Here is a 20,835-nt window from a genome sequence, read left to right on the forward strand (position 1 = left end):
CATAGAACTAAAAAACTGCGACAGAAAGGGAAGGTAGAAATTAACTGTGATGTTTTAAAATGGCAAACAGAATTATATAATGCTGTTTTCTGAAGTAATATTTCAAATACTCAGAGCTTAAAGGTTTGAAAGCCCTATTATCTTATTTGCTTTTTCCTCTGTCTTGAAAAGATATTTTTAAACTCACATAGCCTCAGTTTACATTTGACTCTACTAATCCAAGAATAAGACAGAATTAAGTTTAATATGACAACTCTACCTTTTCCTCTTGTAGAAATAAAATACTAGAGATGGAAATGGGTCTTATGAAATAGTCAAGTAAATGAAGCACTTCTCAGAAGAGTCATAAACCTTGACTTTTTCTCCCGCTTCTATAGACAGGTGCCTATTAACACCAGCCATGCTTAATCTGCCTGCAATGCAGCATACCCCAGTTTGATTCCTGGATCGGGAGATCTCCTGGAGAAGGGATAGGCTACCCACTCCAGTATTCTTGGGCTTCCCTTGTGGCTCAGCTGGTAAAGAATCCACCTGCAATGCAGGAGATCCCAGTTTGAGCCCTGGGTTGGGAAGATCCCCTGGAGAAGGGAAAGTCTACTCACTCCAGTATTCTTGGGCTTCCCTTGTGGCTCAGCTAGTAAAAATCCACCTGCAATGCGGGAGACCTGGGTTTGATCCCAGGGTTGAGAAGATCCCCTGGAGAAGGGAAAAGCTACCCTTTCCAGTATTCTGGCCTGGAGAATTCCATGGACTATATAATCCATGGGGTTCCAAAGGGTTGGACACGACTGAGTGACTTTCACTTTCATGCTTTTCTAGAGAAGTGGAGCTGAACAGTGCTCTTTGCTTTCCCTGAAAAACTATATATATATATATATATATATATATATATTCTGTCCTGGTCAAAATTTTTAGAAGAAGCTTGGGTGAGGACATCAGGAACATGATAATCAAATTTGTAAATAAGCAACTCTGGAGAGATCTTCACAGACTCAAATTATTATTTTAGTCTAGCAACAAGAAAATTAATAGGACAAATGTAATGTATGGACAGAGGTTCGTGACATTGTACAGGAGACAGGGATCAATACCATCCTCATGGAAAAGAAATGCAAAAAAGCAAAATGGCTGTCTGAGGAGGCCTTACAAATAGCTGTGAAAAGAAGAGAAGTGAAAAGCAAAGGAGAAAAGGAAAGATATAAGCATCTGAATGCAGAGTTCCAAAGAATAGCAAGGAGAGATAGAAAGCCTTCCTTGGCGATCAATGCAAAGAAATAGAGGAAAACAACAGAATGGGAAAGACTAGAGATCTCGTCAAGAAAATTAGAGATACCAAGGGAACATTTCATGCAAAGATGGGCTCGATAAAGGACAGAAATGGTATGGACCTAACAGAAGCAGAAGATATTAAGAGATGGCAAGAATACACAGAAGAACCGTACAAAAAGATCTTCATGACCCAGATAATCACGATGGTGTGATCACTGACCTAGAGCCAGACATCTTGGAATGTGAAGTCAAGTGGGCCTTTGAAAGCATCACTACGAACAAAGCTAGTGGAGGTGATGGAATTCCAGTTGAGCTATTTCAAATCCTGAAAGATTTGGAAAACTCGGCAGTGGCCACAGGACTGGAAAAGTTCAGTTTTCATTCCAATCCCAAAGAAAGGCAATACCAAAGAATGCTCAAACTATCGCACAATTGCACTCATCTCACCCCACTCCAGTACTCTTGCCTGGAAAATCCCATGGACAGAGGAGCCTGGTAGGCTCCAGTCCATGGGGTCTCTAAGAGTCGGGCACGACTGAGCGACTTCACTTTCAATTTTCACTTTCATGTATTGGAGAAGGAAATGGCAACCCACTCCAGTATTCTTGCCTGGAGAATCCCGGGGACAGAGGAGCCTAGTGGGCTGCCGTCTATGGGGTTGCACAGAGTCGGACACGACTGAAGCGACTTAGCAGCAGCAGCAGCAGCAGCATACGCTAGTAAAGTAATGCTCAAAATTCTCCAAGCCAGGCTTCAGCAATATGTGAATCATGAACTTCCAGATGTTCAAGCTGGTTTTAGAAAAGGCAGAGGAACCAGAGATCAAATTGCCAACATCCGCTGGATCATTGAAAAAGCCAGAGAGTTCCAAAAAAACCCCATCTATTTCTGCTTTATTGACTATGCCAAAGCCTTTGACTGTGCGGACCACAATAAATTGTGGAAAATTCTGAAAGAGATAGGAATACCAGACCACTTGACCTGCCTCTTGAGAAACCTATATGTAGGTCAGGAAGCAACAGTTAGAACATGGAACAACAGACTGGTTCCAAATAGGAAAAGGGGTACATCAAGGCTGTATATTGTCACCCTGCTTATTTAACTTATATGCAGAATACATCATGAGAAATACTGGGCTGGGTGAAGCACAAGCTGGAATCAAGATTGCCGGGAGAAATATCAATAACCTCAGATAAGCAGATGACACCACCCTTATGGCAGAAAGTGAAGAAGAACCAAAAAGCCTGTTGATGAAAGTCAAAGAGGAGAGTGAAAAGTTGGCTTAAAGCTCAACATTCAGAAAATGAAGATCATGGCATCTGGTCCCATCACTTCATGGCAGATAGATGGGGAAACAGTGGAAGCAGTGTCAGACTTTATTTTTGGGGGCTCCAAAATCACTGCAGATGGTGACTGCAGCCATGAAATTAAAAGACGCTTACTCCTTGGAAGGAAAGTTATGACCAACCTAGATAGCATATTGAAAAGCAGAGACATTACTTTGCCAACAAAGGTCCATCTAGTCAAGGCTATGGTTTTTCCAGTGGTCATGTATGGCTGTGAGAGTTGAACTGTGAAGAAGGCTGAGCGCCAAAGAATTGATGCTTTTGAACTGTGGTATTGGAGAAGACTCTTGAGAGGCCCTTGGACTGCAAGGTGATCCAACCAGTCCATCCTAAAGGAGATCAGTCCTGGGTGTTCATTGGAAGGACTGATGCTGAAGTTGAAACTCCAATACTTTGGCCACCTCATGAGAAGAGTTGACTCATTGGAAAAGACCCTGATGCTGGGAGGGATTGGGGGCAGGAGGAGAAGGGGACGACAGAGGATGAGATGGCTGGATGGCATCACCGACTCGATGGACATGAGTTTGAGTGAACTCTGGGAGTTGGTGATGGACAGGGAGGCCTGGCTTGCTGTGATTCATGGGGCTGCAAAGAGTCGGACACGACTGAGCGACTGAACTGAACTGAAGGTCTTTAATTAGGTCCCAACCTCCCTGATACATGTGTGAATGCATGGGAAAGGGGTGATCTGCCTTAATATGAAAAAGATTTGAGATTTCATATTTTTATGTCTAATATGAATAAGTAATGTAATAGGGCCGTAAATAATACTGTGATTTGGGGTTGTATTAATAGAACATAGTATCAAGAGTGAGAAAATGCTAATTCTGCCCCAAGTCTTCTCTACTGATCAAATCACACCTTAGTACTGTACTGAAATGGAATATTAACCAAATTTGGTCACAAGAAGAACAGCCAGGATGATAAGGGGCATGAAAATCATGTCACATGACATATTAAAAGAACTAAGAGGGACTTCCCTGGTGGTCCAGTGGTTAAAACCTTACACTTCCAAAGCAGGGGGTGCAGGTTTCTTGGTCAGGGAACTAAGATCCTGTATGCTGTGGAATGTGGCCAAAAGAAAAATAGAACTAGGAATATTTATCTTGGAAAAAATAAACTAAGGAGCAACTAGAAAAGTTGTCTTTGAATATCTGAAGAGCTGTCTCATTTAAGAAGTGTTAGATTTGTTTTGAAATCCCAGAGGACAAAACAGGGACCAGTGGGTGTAAATTGCAGTGAAACCAATTTCAGTTTACATTTATATAAGCTTTGTGGGTGAGTCCCCAAATTTTCAAATGCGTTATTTGAAATCACAATAACCCTATTAATTTTTATTATCCCCATTTTATAGCAGAGCTTCAAAAAAATCTCAGAAATTAAATGATTCATACAAACTCACACAGCTAGTAAATTTCTAGAGACATAGTTCAGATTTTCTGATTCCTACATCCAACAATCATTCAAGTGCCTTGCTGCTGCTGCTGCTGCTGCTGCTGCTGCTAAATCGCTTCAGTCATGTCCCACTCTGTGCAACCCCATAGACGGCAGCCCACCAGGCTTCCCCATCCCTGGGATTCTCCAGGCAAGAACACTGGAGAATGTTCAGTGTTCTGAACTGGGTTGCCATTTCCTTCTCCAATGCATGAAAGTGAAAAGTGAAAGTGAAGTCGCTCAGTTGTGTCCGACTCTAGCAACACCATGGACTGGAGCCCAGGCTCCTCCGTCCATGGGATTTTCCAGGCAAAAGTACTGGAGTGGGGTGCCATTGCCTTCTCCGTCAAGTGCCTTAAAGCTAGCTTAAAAATAATAAAGGAATGGCTTGCTTCCCGATTCTGAGTGAATCCTAGGGTAAGTTCAAAAGAGGTCAAATAATAAGTATCCTGGGATGCTGTATAGAAAATTCAGTTATCTGATGGGATGTTGTAATTTGCTCTCTAAAATCTCTTCCAACACAGAAATTTCAGGATTCTATGAGGACTTCCAGTGGGTTAAGAACTGGGAGAAAAGACCAAGCACGTGTCTATGAGATACTTAGTTAATTTTCTAGCTGTGTATTTAACTGAACAGAACTTAGGGAGGGTAATGTGTAGAATAATAAAGAAAAACCAGGATAAAAGACAATTCTCTGATAACAAATCAGGAGACTTCCTCATTCTGAAACAGTCTATTCAACTTGGTAGGAAAAAAATGCTTTGTAAAGAAACTAAAACTGTTTTAAAAATAAGAATATGCTGATCTTTAAGGGTGGCTTATGTTCACACATATCTTGTTTTTTTCCTGCCAAAATATATATTCTTTATAATATCAGCATATTTTGATTGGCCTCAATTTTCTTTTAGAGTTTCCCTATCTGAAGCCCATGCTCGACTGAACTTAAGGAATAAAGTGCTTAAAGAAGATGTACTAATTGCAGCCTTATTATTTGAAACATCTCTAACACTGAAATATGGTAATCTATTAAGTTATTAATGATCACTACAAATTATATTTAAACTTAAATATTCTTAATCTGTTAAGATGTTACATATATATTAAATATTATTTTAAAGAATAATAAATTTCTACAACATAAGTCCAGTTTGAATTTAAACATTTAATTATTGTTTACAGGTCGTATCATTATTTGATATTAATTTCCTAATTGTCCATGGTTATTCCTATACTTTAACTTTTGCATTGCTTAGAAAATTCTGAAAAAAAAAGTACTTAGTATGATGCATGAAATGATTTTAAATTTATCTTCCTTTTAAATTATCATGCAACATATAATTGTCAAGCAAATACCCTACAGTGGAATTAGACACTAAGCCAAAAAAAATATGATCAACTTGTATCACCACCTTTTCTGAATTACTAGTTATAATACTGTGACTATAGCATTTAATTATCTGAAATCAAAGAAGCTTATTATGGTTTTGCTAATAAAAATATAAAAAGAGCTGTTAAAGGTGAGAGTAAAGAGAATTATCCTTACAAAGTTCTTTTTGAATTATTCAGCTCAGTTCAGTCGCTCAGTTGTGTCTGACTCTTTGCGACCCCATGGATGGCAGCACTCCAGGCCTCCCTGTCCATCACCAACTCCTGGAATTTACCCAAACTCATGTCCATTGAGTCAGTGATGCCATCCAACCATCTCATCCTGTCGTCCCCTTCTCTTCCTGCCTTCAATCTTTCCCAGCATCAGAGTCTTTTCAAATGAGTCAGCTCTTTGCATCAGGTGGCCAAAGTATGGGAGTTTCAGCTTCACCATCAGTCCTTCCAATGAATATCCAGGACTAATCTCCTTTAGAATGGACTGGTTGGATCTCCTTGCAGTCCAAGGGACTCTCAAGAGTCTTCTCCAACACCACAGCTCAAAAGCATCAATTCTTTGGCGCTCAGCTTTCTTTATAGTCCAACTCTCATATCCATACATGACCACTGGAAAAACCATAGCCTTGACTAGACAGACTTGTTGACAAACGAATGTCTCTGCTTTTTAATATGCTATCTAGGTTGGTCATAACTTTCCTTCCAAGGAGTAAGCATCTTTTAATTTCGTGGCTGCAATCACCACCTGCAGTGATTTTGGAGCCCCCCAAAAAAAGTCAGCCACTGTTTCCACTGTTTCCCCATCTATTTGCCATGAAGTGATGGGACCAGATGCCATGATCTTAGTTTTCTGAATGTTGAGCTTTAGGCCAACTTTTTCACTCTCCTCTTTCACTTTCATCAACAGGCTCTTTAGTTCCTCTTCACTTTCTGCCATAAGGGTGGTGTCATCTGCATATCTGAGGTTATTGATATTTCTCCTGGCAATCTTGATTCCAGCTTGTGCTTCACCCAGCCCAGTATTTCTCATGATGAACTCTGCATATAAGTTAAATAAGCAGGGTGACAATATACAGCCCTGATGCACTCCTTTTCCTATTTGGAACCAGTCTGTTGCTCCATGTCCAGTTCTAACTGTTGCTTCCTGACCTCAAGAGGCAGGTCAGGTGGTCTGGTATTCCCATCTCTTGAAGAATTTTCCAGTTTATTGTGATCCGCACAGTCAAAAGCTTTGGCCTAGTCAATAAAGCAGAAATAGATGTTTCTCTGGAACTCTCTGGCTTTTTTGATGATCCAGTGGATATTGGCAATTTGAATTATTATGAGACATTAATTTTGATGAGATACACCATCCTTCAAACATTGGTTCTGCTAACATAACAATAAAACAGCCAGTTATTTTACCAGGAAAATGGTTTTTATTCAGGAGCAGGAAAGAATTGCAATTCAGGACATCGCAAATCTGGTAAAGCAAAGAAAAAGAAACTCTTCTATAGAGGAGAAAAACAGTTGGGAGGGTTGTAATAGAAAGTCCATTGGAGAAAACTGGGAGTTCCAAGTTTAGTGTCTTTTCATTAGCTACATTGTGACAGTCTCTCTTTGGCAGAGCTGTTGTCAGGCAAGGAGAAAAATCTTTCAAATCTTCTTCCTCCTGCTGGTGGTACTAGAGTAGTGTCACTTCTTGCTGGAGATGGCAAGGTTTGTTTCTTCCTGTTGGGATCTATATTGATGTTGAGAGGTACCTGTATGAGAGCTCCCCCTTCTGGTCTCACGACTCCAATTTAGTGAGATTTTTACTCTATTTTCAGTTCCAGCCCTGGGCAATGAAGTATTAACACCGACTTTTCTGTGTGTATATATTTAGTGTTTTAATTTGCTTCAGATTCAATTTATAATAATTTTTCACAGACATCCATTAGAACCTTTGTTCTTATCTAAATCAAGAATTCTTAACCTAGGATCCATGGATACTGAGAGAGTCCTTAGGGGCTTGTGAATCCCTAAGCTACATGTGAATTTGTATATGTATTTGCTTTCTACCTTCTTGCTTAGGAAGAGGAATCATTAAGTTTTATGGAGTATGTCTTAGAGTTTCATGACCCTCAGAAAATGTTAATTATCATCCTGAATTAAGAACTTCCCTGGTGGCTCAGACAGTTAAGAGTCTGCCAGCAATGCAGGAGACCTGGGTTCAATCCTTGGGTCAGGAAGATTCCCTGGAGAAAGAAATGGCAACCCACTCCAGTATTCTTGCCTGGGAAATCCCATGGACAAAGGAGCCTGGCGGGCTACGGTCCATGAGGTTGCAAAGAGTCAGACATGATCAAGCAACTAACACATTCACTCACTGAAAATCATTTGTTCCCAACTAGCAATAAATAAGGATATGTATTTTTATTTGTAATTTGCTTTATCTTTACACTCTTATTCTATATTTTAAAATATACTTGATAAAATTTAAGACATTATGTACTATTAAGAAAAAATGCTGCCAATTTTACTAAGACAAACTATCACCATCAAAATGTTAAGACAAAACTAGATTTCAGTAAGAAGATAAAAATGTATGTTTTTGAATTTAGGAAATATGGTACTACAATGTTCAGGACTCCTGTCACTGAATATGGCTATTTTCACTTGATAACTATTTGTCAAGACTTTATTGAAGCATTTAAGAAAGCTTTTGTTGAGGGAAATAAAGCTATGTGAAGTTTTTCCTTTAGTTACTTTTTGTTTCCATAATGAGTGTCAGTTAGGTATATTCTTTTTTAAGTCTTAAGCAAAATGATGTTAAGAAGTCCGTAAGTGTTAAAGATAGGAAAATAAGCCCTACTCAGCGATGTTTTTCTTGGATGAAAAAAACCAATACCTGTGCTTGTGAACTGGATTTAGGAGTTGGGGCAGTGGGGAGAAGGAAGAATTAAAGAAAACTCTCAGGTTTCTGCCTTGAGCAATTGAGTGGATCATGTTGCCATTTACCAAGACTAGAAAGAAAGGCTTGGGTCCAGTTGTTGTTGTTGCTGTTCCATCCCTAAGTCAAGTCTGACTCTTGCAACCCCAGGGACTGTAGGATGCCAGGTTCCTCTGTCCTCCATTCTCTCTTGAAGTTTGCTCAGATTCATGTCCATTGAGTTGGTGATGCTATCTAACCATCTCATCCTTTGCTACCCCCTTCTCCTTTTGTCTTTAGTCTTTCCCAGCATCAGGGTCTTTTCCAATGAGCTGGCTCCTCATCAGGTGGCCAAAGTATTAGAGCTTCAGCAACAGTCCTTCCAGTAAATATTCAGGGTTGATTTCCTTTAGGACTGACTGGTTTGATTTCCTTGCAGTCCAAGGGACTCTCCAGAGTCTTCTCCAACACCACAATTTGAAAGCATCAATTATTTGGCGCTCAGCCTTCTTTATGATCCAGCTCTCAAATCTGTACCTGACTACTGGAAAAACCATAGCTTCAACTATATGGACCTTTGTTGGCAAAGTGGTGTCTCTGTTGTTTAATATGCTGTCTAGGTTTGTCACAGCTTTTTTCCCCAAAAAGCAAGCGTCTTTTAATTTCATGGCTACAGTTACCATCTGCAGTGATTTTGGAGCCCAAGAAAATAAAATCAGTCACTGCTTCCACTTTTCTCCCTTCTATTTGTCAGGAAGTGATGGGACTGGACGCCATGTACTTAGTTTTTTGAATGTTGACTTTCAAGCCAGCTTTTTCATTCTCCTCATCAAGAGGCTCTTTAGTTCCTCTTTGCTTTCTGCCATTAATGGTATCATCTGCATATCTGAGGTTATTGATATTTATCCCAGAAATTTCGATTCCAGCTTGTGAATCTTCCAGCCCAGCATTTCACATAATGTACTCTGCATAGAAGTTAAATAAGCAGAATGACAATATACAGCCTTGTTATACTCCTTTCCCAATTTTGCACCAGTCTGTTGTTCCATGTTCAGTTCTAACTGTTGCTTCTCAACCTGCATACAGGTTTCTCAGGAGGCAGGTCAAGTGGTCTGGTATTCCCATCTTTTTAAGAATTTTTCACAGTTTTTGTGATCCACACAAAGGCTTTAGCATAGTCAGTGAAGCAGAAATAGATGTTTTTTCTGGAACTCTCTTGCTTTTTTGATGATCCAGCAGATGTTGGCAATTTGATCTCTGGTTCCTCTACCTCTTCAAAACCCAGCTTGTTGGGTCAAGGGTGGAGAATCAAATTATAGGTACACGTTTAAGACATCCTAGAGAGATATCAATAGACAGATACAATAATCTGGGGTTTAGAAGAGAGTTTTAAACTAGAAATATAATTTACGTATCATCAGTACAGAGATGGTACTCAAAGCCATGGAGTGGATGGAATCACTGAGAGAGAGACTATACAGAGAACCACACGACTGCCTTTGAAGAATTCCAGTATTTAGAAAAGGAGTTGAGGGGGAGGAGCTAACTCATGAGACTGAGAAGCAGTTGTATTAGAGAAGTCAAGAAAAAAGTCTTTCAATAAAGGAGTGGAGTGGTCAACTGTATCATGTGTTGAGAATTTGAAGATCAGATTTGGCATCTAGAGGTTGTGGACGGTCATGATTCGAGCTGTTTCAATGGAGTTGGGATTTAGGTGGGGTACAAAGTGAGGCTATGGAGATAGCACACACAAACTTTGAGACGTTTGATTGTGAAGATGAAGAGAGAAATAAAGAGTATTAGCTAGAGAAGGTTGTGTGGTCCAGGAAGGGATTTTTTTAAGATGGAAGGTAATAGTTCATATGACGTGCAGTAGAAAGTAAACTAATGACACTATAGAAAGAAGTGTGAAGTCTTTAAAAAGGTGAGAGACGATGGGATCTGGAGCATGTGTGAAGGTAAAGGCCTCGGTCTGAGGGGAACAGAATGGAATATAATAGTCACTGTGGGGTAGGGGGGGAGATAAAGTGTGCTAGAAGAGAAACAGGTTTTTCAGGCAGTGCAACTGCCCATTTGAGGCTTCTTTATTTAAAGTGAAATCAATACCAATTATTGTTTTTCTGCCTAGCAACCTAATGCAGGCATAAACTTTTTTGTTGAAAGTATGCCTTCACATTTAGCATTTGAAGTATTTCTCATTTTTACTTTTTCCTTCTTCACTTAGGGGCCGCTGTATTTTGTGTTGCTCCAAATGCAGTGTTTCCATTTGAACAGTATAATGAAGACTATTTAGAGCAAAGGGATGTCTATCTGACTGAGTGCCAACAACAGCTCCAGCAGTTTATTGCTACATATGGACCTGGGACAGCTATTTTTGCTAGTGATGAATAGGCAGTGAGGAAACTTTTTTTTCTTCATTCCTTTTTAAGCAATGGAAAAAAGTGTGAATGATTTAAGTGATGCTTCAGGCAATCTTGTGTGTACATACATTAGAATGTACCTACATTAGAATGTACCTACATTGTGTAGGACACATTAGAATGTCATCTTAAAATATATTTCTTCAAATTGCTAATGGAATAAACACTAATCCAAATCTCAAAGCCAGCAGCAGCAATTTATGTTAGGAGAATTTTATTAAAAGAAAGAACTTCTGGTTAGCCTAGTATACCAGTGACCCACATATTAAAATATAAAGAATGTTACAAATTAAGAAATGGAAAAAAAAAGGTAAGTTTTGTGTTTTTGTGTAGTTCCCCCTATTTGTCTCAAGATGGCAGTAACACTTTAAATATTTACAAAGTTAAAACCATTTTTTAAAAATTTGTGAACTTGACAAATTGATGGGTAAACAACAGCATTTATATAACCAAAAGCCTTCAATTTAAGAACTTTTCATGCTTTGTCATGTCTATTACATTGTTTTAGAAACCCTAATTTTAGGATAAGAAAAAGCTTTGGAAATTTTCCATTTTTAAACCAGGTTCAATGAAAAAAAAAAGTTACACTGAATTGAAGAGCAGTAATTGGCTCCTTAAACCCAGTTGCAAGATACCAAAATGCAAACAAACCAATTTTCAAACCCTGTCTTCATTTTTAGAGGGACGATATCTACTCTGAAAAGGTAGGGACATGATGAGAAAATATACTTATAAAATCCCCCAAACCTTTTCATTTTCCAAAGTTTTAGTAAAAGACTACTCACTAAAAAGCAAATGTCATCACAAAATTGCCACCTTATCAACCAAGACACTATCACACATCAGTTCTATAGAAATGGGTACTTCATGGAGTTTAACCATGAAGGTAGTCTCACTCTCTAGAGTGAGACTCTAGACTCTCTACTCATCATTTATTATTCTACTTCCTAGCCATTCATTCAGCTGTATTTATTGAATATCCACTAGTGCCAGAGACTATACAGTGTTTTCAGAAGGCAAGCCTCGTCTTTTAAAAAAATGTATATCACAAGTTAAAGCCTTTACTTTGTGGTTTATGTATTTAGGTTTGTTTTTTGTTCCCTATGAGATGAAGGCAAAACACATTTCTTTATAAAACTCGGATCTATAAAATGGCATCCTCTTTACAATTAATTGTGAAGTGTTCAGATTCTGTTGATGAAAAGGACTAGTATCAAATACAGGTGAAAATGGTTTTCAAATGTCACCCCTGATGGGAAGGCATTATAAAGATATTGCTGTACACTTTATACTGATTTACCAAACTGAAATTATAACCCTGATAAAAGCAAGGATTTTATGTACTGTGGGACACAACAGGGGAAAAGCAAGATTCAGCTAAATTTAAACCATCTTGGTAGGATTTCAGTTGTTTTCAAATTCGCATGCCCTGGACAGACTGGACTGTCACTACTTGCTTAATAATTGAGCATATTATTATGTATACTAGAATTAGGAAAAATTGCAATTTTCCTTAGATTAACTCCCAGATCCCTTTTTAATTCATAAATGTAAAAGCAAACCAAGAATAAAATTTAAATTTAAAAAAATCTGTAGGTCACAGGTGAAACCTTTACTTGTAAGGTATCATTTAAGGAGTTGAGAAAATTTCAACTAGTGTACCCTTGAACACAGGTTTGAACTACATGAGTCCACCACATACAGGGTGGGTTTTTTTTTCCAATAAATACATACTACGCTATACAATCTACAGCTTATTGAACCAGAGGATGTGGAAGCTTGGGTACAAAGGCTGGACTATAAGGCTATACTTGGATGTTTGATGCTGAGATGTTTAGTTGGCGCCCCTAAACCCCTTTGTTGTTCAAGGGTCAGCTGTGCTTGTTTTTCAGATACACAGAGATTCTCAAGGGGGAGGCCCTCGTAGTTATCTAGTACATAGTGATTAACCTCTGCAGAAACCCCCTAAGGCAAAAAGGGTGAGTGAGAACTGGAGGTACTAAAAATGTCTCCCCAGCTGCCAGCCACCTGCCACTTCAAAAAGAATCACTATCCAGAGGAGCTGGTTACTGACAAGAATATACTATCCCTAAAGTACTTTAAAAACAAGTCTGACCAGTAACTATGAAAATAAAGCTATTTAAAGACTTGATATATTTTAAAGAGAACAGACTTTATTGCCCAGCAATTAAAATTATTGGAAGATGTACTTTTCTCCATAATTTATTGTGAGATGAACATTAAATACAATTTTAATTTTTGTCACTTGCTTTAATGCACGTCTTCTTGAACAACTCTTCATTTTTCCTTCGAAAACGTCGTTTGCCACACCTCTGGGGAAAAATCAGAAACCAACAGTGAAAATCATTCCATACTCAAAACTTGAAAGTCATACACCTGACACACAAAGGCACCTTCAACAGGAAAGGAAATGTCCTCAGCTTTCTGGAGTTTATCAGATTCTTTCAAACTGTCAACATGTGGCTGCGGGACAAATCGTAACCACTTACTTGAGGTAATGAAGAGTTTTTAAGCACCACTGCTAAGCACCTGAACATTCATTTGCAGGTACTTATCTGCTGAAAAGAAGAGTTCACCCATTTTAATAAAAAACTGCATTAGATTTGAGTAATTCACATAATATATATTACTGGCATCTCAGTCTTAAAGTTATTTCTTCAAAGGTACCCTCAGCTGGGTAAACGGCAAAAAGTAACTTGTCATCACTGTGCCAGTTATTAAACATTTTGGTATTGTGCCTCAGGAACAATACCACAAACACATAAAAAAAAAAGCACACAACTTAACATTATAACTTTTGGTACCTTGTTACATGTGCAGCGGTCCTCCTTGTGTTTTCACAGCCATCTTCTGTGACAGGTTTTTGGAAAACATTTATCACAATGATCTTCATCTTCAACTCATAGGCACTGCTACACCTAAAAATTAAATATATTTCATCGTGAATTCTCATTTGCACTTGTATCTGTTTGGCATCTTATATCTAGTATGGACAAGTAGGCTCTTTTCCCCATACTCATCAAGAACCATTTAAGAAAAAAAAGAAAAACTTACAATCTTTCTGACTCCCAATCAACTTTTAATAAAAACCACTAACAAGTGGAGTAATTTTCTGCTGTTTAACACATCTCTGAAGGGCTGGAAGAAGCACAAGCTGGAAGAAACATCAAGATTGCCAGGAGAAATATCAATAACTTCAGATATGCAGATGACACCATCCTTATGGCAGAAAGTGAAGAGAACTAAAAAGCCTCTTGATGAAAGTGAAAGAGGAGAGTGAAAAAGTTGGCTTAAAGCTCAACATTCAGAAAACTAAGATCATGGCATCTGGTCCCATCACTTCATGGCAAACAGATGGGGCAACAGTGGAAACAGTGACAGACTTTATTTTGGGGGCTCCAAAATCACTGCAGATGGTGACTGCAGCCATGAAATTAAAAGATGCTTACTCCTTGGAAGGAAAGTTATGACCAACCTAGATAGCATATTGAAAAGCAGAGACATTACTTTGTCAACAAAAGTCTGTCTAGTCAAGGCCATGGTTTTTCCAGTAGTCATGTATGCATGTGAGAGTTGGACTGTGAAGAAAGCTGAGCGCCGAAGAATTGATGCTTTTGAGCTGTGGTGTTGGAGAAGGCTCTTGAGAGTCCCTTGGACTGCAAGGAGATCCAACCAGTCCATTCTAAAGATCAGTCCTGGGATTTCTTTGGAAGCAATGATGCTAAAGCTGAAACTCCAGTACTTTGGCCACCTCATGCAAAGAGTTGACTCATTGGAAAAGGCTCTGATGCTGGCAGGGATTGGGGGCAGGAGGAGAAGGGGGGGCAGGAGGAGAAGGGGACGACAGAGGATGAGATGGCTGGATGGCATCACCGACTTGATGGACATGGGTTTGGGTGAACTCCGGGAGTTGGTGATGGACAGGGAGGCCTGGCGTGCTGCAATTCATGGGGTCGCAAAGAGTCGGACACGACTGAGCGACTGAACTGAAAGGAACAAAAGAATGTGCTTGCTGCTTAATTATACTTTTTTTGGTAATCAAAACTGATAAGGCTCCCAGTTTAATACCTATAATGACTTGGGCATGTCTTGATACCTTTAATTGGTTAGGCCCTAATAATTCCATAAATGATTTTTCCAAGCTGGAAATGGATTCATTAGCATAGGTAAAAATGATGGATGTATTTATGATGTTCTTTTACTGTGGCAGCACAGATTTTAAGACATGATGGTCCTAATGAGTACCTAACCATTGCTTTTCTGTCTCAGAGCTTGACATGGATGAGGTGAGGCAGGTTAAAGGTTAGATATAGAAAAACACGTGTGCAGACGTCTAACTAAAAACATTATTATGGCAGCTCTAATATAATTTCAGACCAGAGATACATGATGTTGACATCATTACTGGACACAGTCCTGTAGAATTAAGTCCCAAGTTGCCTGAAAGCATATTTACATACTGCAAAGGGCACGGTCAGGGCCACAGATCATATCCCCTAGAACCCCAAGAGGATAAATCATTGAACAGACAGCTACTGGAAATGATTTATGAGGACATAACAAATGCTGGGCCTTGCAAAACAATTTATCACTTTCAAGTCTTGAAATGCTGAGATATTTCACATAATATTAGGAACACAAACTACTGGTTATGAATATTTTCAACTTGGAAAACTTCAGTTTAATATATGATTCATAACACTTCTGACAACTACATACAAGTTCTATTTAAGGCCTGAAACAACCAACACTTAGGGATATGTATGTATAATACTGTTATCCACTCTACTCCCCTCAAAAAAACCCAAGTTTAGACACAAAATCCCAGATGATGGGCACCTCAGGAGAGAAGGAATGTGAAAGAGAAGCAAATGGATGTTATGGTATCAATAATATTCCAGTTCTTAAATGGATCACTGGACTCTTGTGTGTTTCTTATGCTTGTGTGTGTTAGTTGCTCGGTCGTATTCAACTGTTCACGACCCCATGTACTGTAAGCCGCCTGGCTCCTCTGTCCATAGAATTTTCCAGAGAAGAATACTGGAGTGGGTTGCCGTATTTTACTCCATGGGATATTCCCGACCCGGGGATTCGTTACCACTGCGCCACCTGGGAAGCCTTAATTATTCTTAAGGACTTACATAAATTATCAAAATTTTAATCAAACGGTTATTTTGTAAAGTTTTAAAAAATTCCAACACTTAGCAATGAAAATAGGGTTCCAGTCACCATGCCTCAAAAAGAATGGCTGAAATGCCAAATATAAGTTACTTCAAGCCATCACATTTGCCCTGGTCAAAGTTAACTGTTGGAATTGTTTGAGATGAAAAAACGTGTATTTCAAGTCGGGGGGAGAGAAAAAAACAAAACACCTGACTATAGTAAGTCTCATCGACGAGTACTTACAACTGTGCTTTTAAACAGACAAAAGGTCTTCCAGCTCTTGACCAGTTTCTTCTGTATCAAGTTCAGAATACACATCTCTACGTAAATCCAAGCATCTAAGGCTACAGCCGGCATTTATAGCCCAAGGGTCTTCTAACCCCTACGGATTGTTCTGCAACTTCAGTGCCACGTCTCTAGAGCCTATTTACAAAGGAAGATCCAGGAACAAATGCCTACAGCGCGCCACTGCGCAGTGCCCAGAACTCACTGTTAGCAGGTTAACCGTGCGCGTTAAAAAGTTTTAAAAACAACCAAGAAGTCCAGCCAAGTCAAGACTGCCTTAAGATTTAAGAGGTAATCCCTTCCCCCTTTACAAAACGTTTCCTTAGAAAGGGTAAACGAGCGCACATTTAAGGGGCCCCGAAGCCAAAAGGCCGCACACAAAGGTTTACTTGGGATACAAAAGGGCTCCGGTCGAGGCCTGGGCTGGGCGCGAGGCCACCCGCCTCGGAACCCAGAGAATGGCAAAAGGCCCTTCGTTAGTATGAGCTGATAACAGTCGAAATCGGCTTTTAGTAACAAGGGTCGGCTAAAACTCACAGGTCACGGTTACTCACAAAATGCGATTGAGCAGAAGCACGGAGGAGAGCTCGAGGCGGCGTCAACCGGGTGGGGGAGGGGAAGGTGGCCTCCTGGGATGACTTGGAGGCCTAGGCCGCGCCGACCGCTGGGCTGTGCCGGGCAATGGACGGAGGCCATCGGGATGGGGGGCCCCGGGGCGGAACGCACAAGGCGGAGTGGCCCGAGGCCGACTTATAGACTCTGGCACGGAGTCGGGTTCCCGGGAGAAATAGAAAATCATCTAACTCCGCGGGGACTTCCCCCCTCGAAGAGCCGGGAGACGTGTCCGCGGGCGTTGCCGCCACTCCCGTAAGGCAGACGGAGCCTCAGTGCCCTTCCTTCTCCCGCGGCCAAGCGGAAAAGAAAGCGCCACCGCCCGGCTTGGCGCTCCGACGCTCCAGGCCTGGCCCCGCCCCTTCCGGGCCTGGGCCCCGCCCCTCAGCCGGCGCGTGTTTGCGGTACGGCAGTTTACACCGAGAGCTGAGTAGTGCTTTTGGGATTTCCGCATTGGCCTTTAGGGCTGCTGAGGACCTCATTCTGAGCTGGTCTGTAGACAATGTGATTAGTCTACCAGTTTGTAATGGATCCAAGCAACCAGAAAATGCTAAAGAAAAGAAAGTTCCTCCCATTCCTGGTTTTCATTTGCTTGGTCTTTTACTTCCTCAGGTAGTTCAGTACTTAGAAAAGTGGTATTGGAAACCCCGATATAGAGTAAGAGTACCCAGAATCGACCCGTTAACACTCACAGAAGAACTTGTTACCAGAAAAAAAGCTGTATAGTCCTTTATATTATGACAATAGTTACTGTTGCTAATTTTATTGATAATAATAGTAGAGGGTGAAGAAAAAGCATTTATAAAACACTTGCCTTGTTTATAAACTTACCATTCGTTAGTTTTCGTGCTTTGCGTTTTATTATGCTTGTTTTTCTCAAGTCTATTATATCTTGAATCTTGACTGTATAGCACTAGGCTTTGGTAGAGACAGGCTGATGATCTTGTCAGAAAGAATGCACATGAAAACATATAATTAAACAATAATCAGTAAAAGACACATCATCTCTCCTTTGAAAACTGGAAGTTGATTACATATTTTACATCGTTTAAGATATCAAGATGGAGTAACTATGGTGTCAGGCATTCAGAATTGAGCCAGGTGGACATAGTTGGGTGTGGTTTCAGACATATTTCTGCATCAGGGAGAAATTGAATTTTCTGAACTGTGTCAAACTCAGGACACCACCAGCCGGTTTCAAAATAATAATGTATTAGCAGCAGCTAGCTACAACTTTATAGTTTCAAAGGTTACCCCCTATCTTTCTCAGCTATGTATCATTTCAGTCCCAAAGCAATCTTTGTTTATCAAGCACTCTTCAGTTCAGTTCAGTTCAGTCGCTCAGTCGTGTCAGACTCTTTGCGACCCCATGAATTGCAGCATGCCAGGCCTCCCAGTCCATCACCAACTCCCGGAGTTCACTCTAACGTCCATGGAGTCGGTGATGCCATCCAGCCATCTCATCCTCTGTCGTCCCATTCTCCTCCTGCCCCCAATCCCTCCCAGCATCAGGGTCTTTTCCAATGAGTCAACTCTTCGCATAAGGTGGCCAAAGTACTGGAGTTTCAGCTTTAGCATCATTCCTTCCAAAGAAATCCCAGGACTGATCTTAAGAATGGACTGGTTGGATCTCCTTGCAGTCCAAGGGACTCTGAAGAGTCTTCTCCAACACCACAGTTCAAAAGCATCAATTCTTCAGCACTCAGCTTTCTTCACAGTCCAACTCTCACAGCCGTACATGATCACTGGAAATACCATAGTCTTGACTAGATGGACCTTTGTTGGCAAAGTAATGTCTCTGCTTTTTAATATGCTATCTAGGTTGCCAACAAAGGTCCGTCTAGTCAAGGCTATGGTTTTTCCCGTAGTCATGTATGGATGTGAGAGTTGGACTGTGAAGAAAGCTGAGCACTGAAGAATTGATGCTTTTGAACTGTGATGTTGGAGAAGACTCTTGAGAGTCCCTTGGACTGCAAAGAGATCCAACCAGTCCATTCTAAAGGAGATCAGTCCTGGGTGTTCTTTGGAAGGAATGATGCTAAAGCTGAAACTCCAGTACTTTGGCCACCTCATGTGAAGAGTTGACTCATTGGAAAAGACTCTGATGCTGGGAGGGATTGGGGGCAGGAGGAGAAGGGGACAACAGAGGATGAGATGGCTGGATGGCATCACCGACTTGATGGATGTGAGTTTGAGTGAACTCTGGGAGTTGGTGATGGACAGGGAGGCCTGGCATGCTGCAATTCATGGGGTTGCAAAGAATCGGACACGACTGAGTGACTGAACTGAACTGAACTGAACTAGGTTGGTCATAACTTTCCTTCCAAGGAGTAAGCGTCTTTCAATTTCATGGCTGCAGTCACCATCTGCAATGATTTTGGAGCCCAAAAAAATAAAGTCTGACACTGTTTACACTGTTTCCCCATCTATTTCCCATGAAGCAATGGGACCAGATGCCATGATCTTAGTTTTCTGAATGTTGAGCTTTAGGCCAACTTTTTCACTCTCCTCTTTCACTTTCATCAACAGGCTCTTTAGTTCCTCTTCACTTTCTGCCATAAGGGTGGTGTCATCTGCATATCTGAGGTTATTGATATTTCTCCTGGGAATCTTGATTCCAGTTTGTGCTTCCTCCAGCCCAGCGTTTCTCATGATGTACTCTGCATAGAAGTTGAAGAAGCAGGGTGACAATATACAGCCCTGATGCACTCCTTTTCCTATTTGGAATCAGTCTGTTGCTCCATGTCCAGTTCTAACTGTTGCTTCCTGACCTGCATACAGATTTCTCAAGAGGCAGGTCAGGTGGTTTGGTATTCCCATCTCTTTCAGAATTTTCCACAGTTTATTGTGATCCACACAGTCAAAGGCTTTGGCATAGTCAATAAAGCAGAAATAGATGTTTTTCTGGAACTCTCTTGCTTTTTTGATGATCCATCGGATGTTGGCAAGCACCCTTACTTCTTGCCAACTCCAGTCCTAATTATTGACATACAATTTATGTAATCTATGTGGTTTATGTAATTTATAATTTATGTGGTTTTCTGCCTTTATGAGCTTCCCCCACGTTTCAGTGTGGCAGAACATAATTCAGGTGCTTCTTGGAGCTCTTATCTCCCCAGGCTGCAGTCCCAACACACCCAAAATGAACACCTCTTTATTGCTGCCAGATCTCTGTTCTTGGAATTCTTGGGTAACAAATCCTAAAAAATTGATACAAAATCCAGAGCAGGATATGTTTGCCTCAAAGAAGCATGGTGTGAGAATCTAAACCTAGCAAAACAAATTGTGATTGTGTGACGTGGCTTCAGTCATGTCTGACTCTTTGTGACCTTATGGACAGTAGCCCATCAGACTCCTCTGTTCATGGGATTCTCCAGGCAAGAATATTGGAGTGGGTTGCCATGCCCTCCTCCAGGGGATCTTCCTGACCCAGGGATCGAACCTGTGTCTCTTAAGTCTCCAGCATTGGCAGGCAGGTTCTTTAGTGCCACTTGGGAAGCCCTGTGAATATTCTTAATCTCATTGAACTATACACTTAAAAATTGTTAAAATGGTAAGTTTATGTTATGTATATTTTATAACAATACAACTAAAATTTAAAAAATATTTTAGAGGAAAAAATTTCTGCACTTCACATGACTCACCTCACCTTTTGTTGCCCCTCTCTTGCTGCACACAAATCACCCTGCCCGACTCTTAGTTTTTAGAACGTGGCAAACAACTTTCACATCTCAAGGCGTTTGCTCTTGCCTGGAATTCTCTTATCCCAGTTTTTTGAGTGACTAACTGCTTTTTTTCATCTTAGCTTCTAGGTCAATTTTTCAGTGAGGCCATACTTGCCCTTACTATCTAAAGTGTGGTGGTGGTGGTGGTGGTGGTTTAGTCACTAAGTTGTGTCTAACTCTGGCAGCCCCATGGACTGCAGCCTGCCATGCTCTGTCCATGGGATTTCCCAGGCAAGAATACTGGAGTAAGTTGCCATTTCCTTCTTCAGGGATCTTCCCAACCCAGGGAT

At 40.5% G+C, this 20,835-nt stretch overlaps 1 protein-coding gene, 1 long non-coding RNA gene and 1 other non-coding gene across 6 annotated transcripts in view; 1 reads left to right on the plus strand and 2 right to left on the minus strand.

Moving 5' to 3' along the window:
* MCMDC2 (minichromosome maintenance domain containing 2) overlaps positions 1-10,922 on the plus strand; it is a 47,503-nt gene extending 36,581 nt beyond the window's left edge. For both annotated transcript variants that reach the window (XM_061438887.1, XM_061438888.1), the window contains 2 exons: positions 4,958-5,067; positions 10,544-10,922. In XM_061438887.1, coding sequence (XP_061294871.1) covers positions 4,958-5,067; positions 10,544-10,710 — 277 coding nt within the window. In that variant the 3' untranslated portion in view covers positions 10,711-10,922. The remainder of the gene's footprint in view (positions 1-4,957; positions 5,068-10,543) is intronic.
* Positions 10,923-12,893: 1,971 nt separating this feature from the next.
* Positions 12,894-17,183, minus strand: LOC133260501 (uncharacterized). Of its 3 annotated transcripts, none has more exons than XR_009740835.1 (4): positions 16,763-17,183; positions 13,565-13,678; positions 13,250-13,315; positions 12,894-13,072 (listed from the first exon to the last, which is right to left on the minus strand). It is a non-coding gene; the product is annotated as an uncharacterized LOC133260501 (long non-coding RNA). The 3 variants fall into 3 exon arrangements; XR_009740837.1 differs by having other exon boundaries at positions 16,746-17,183; XR_009740836.1 differs by having other exon boundaries at positions 13,250-13,318; positions 16,763-17,179.
* Positions 13,389-13,475, minus strand: LOC133260876 (small nucleolar RNA SNORD87). Its single transcript, XR_009741016.1, has one exon. It is a non-coding gene; the product is annotated as a small nucleolar RNA SNORD87 (small nucleolar RNA).
* Positions 17,184-20,835: the final 3,652 nt, after the last annotated feature.

Source organism: Bos javanicus, chromosome 14 (genome assembly GCF_032452875.1).
Source record: "Bos javanicus breed banteng chromosome 14, ARS-OSU_banteng_1.0, whole genome shotgun sequence".
In the NCBI taxonomy this organism is placed as follows: Eukaryota; Metazoa; Chordata; class Mammalia; order Artiodactyla; family Bovidae; genus Bos; species Bos javanicus.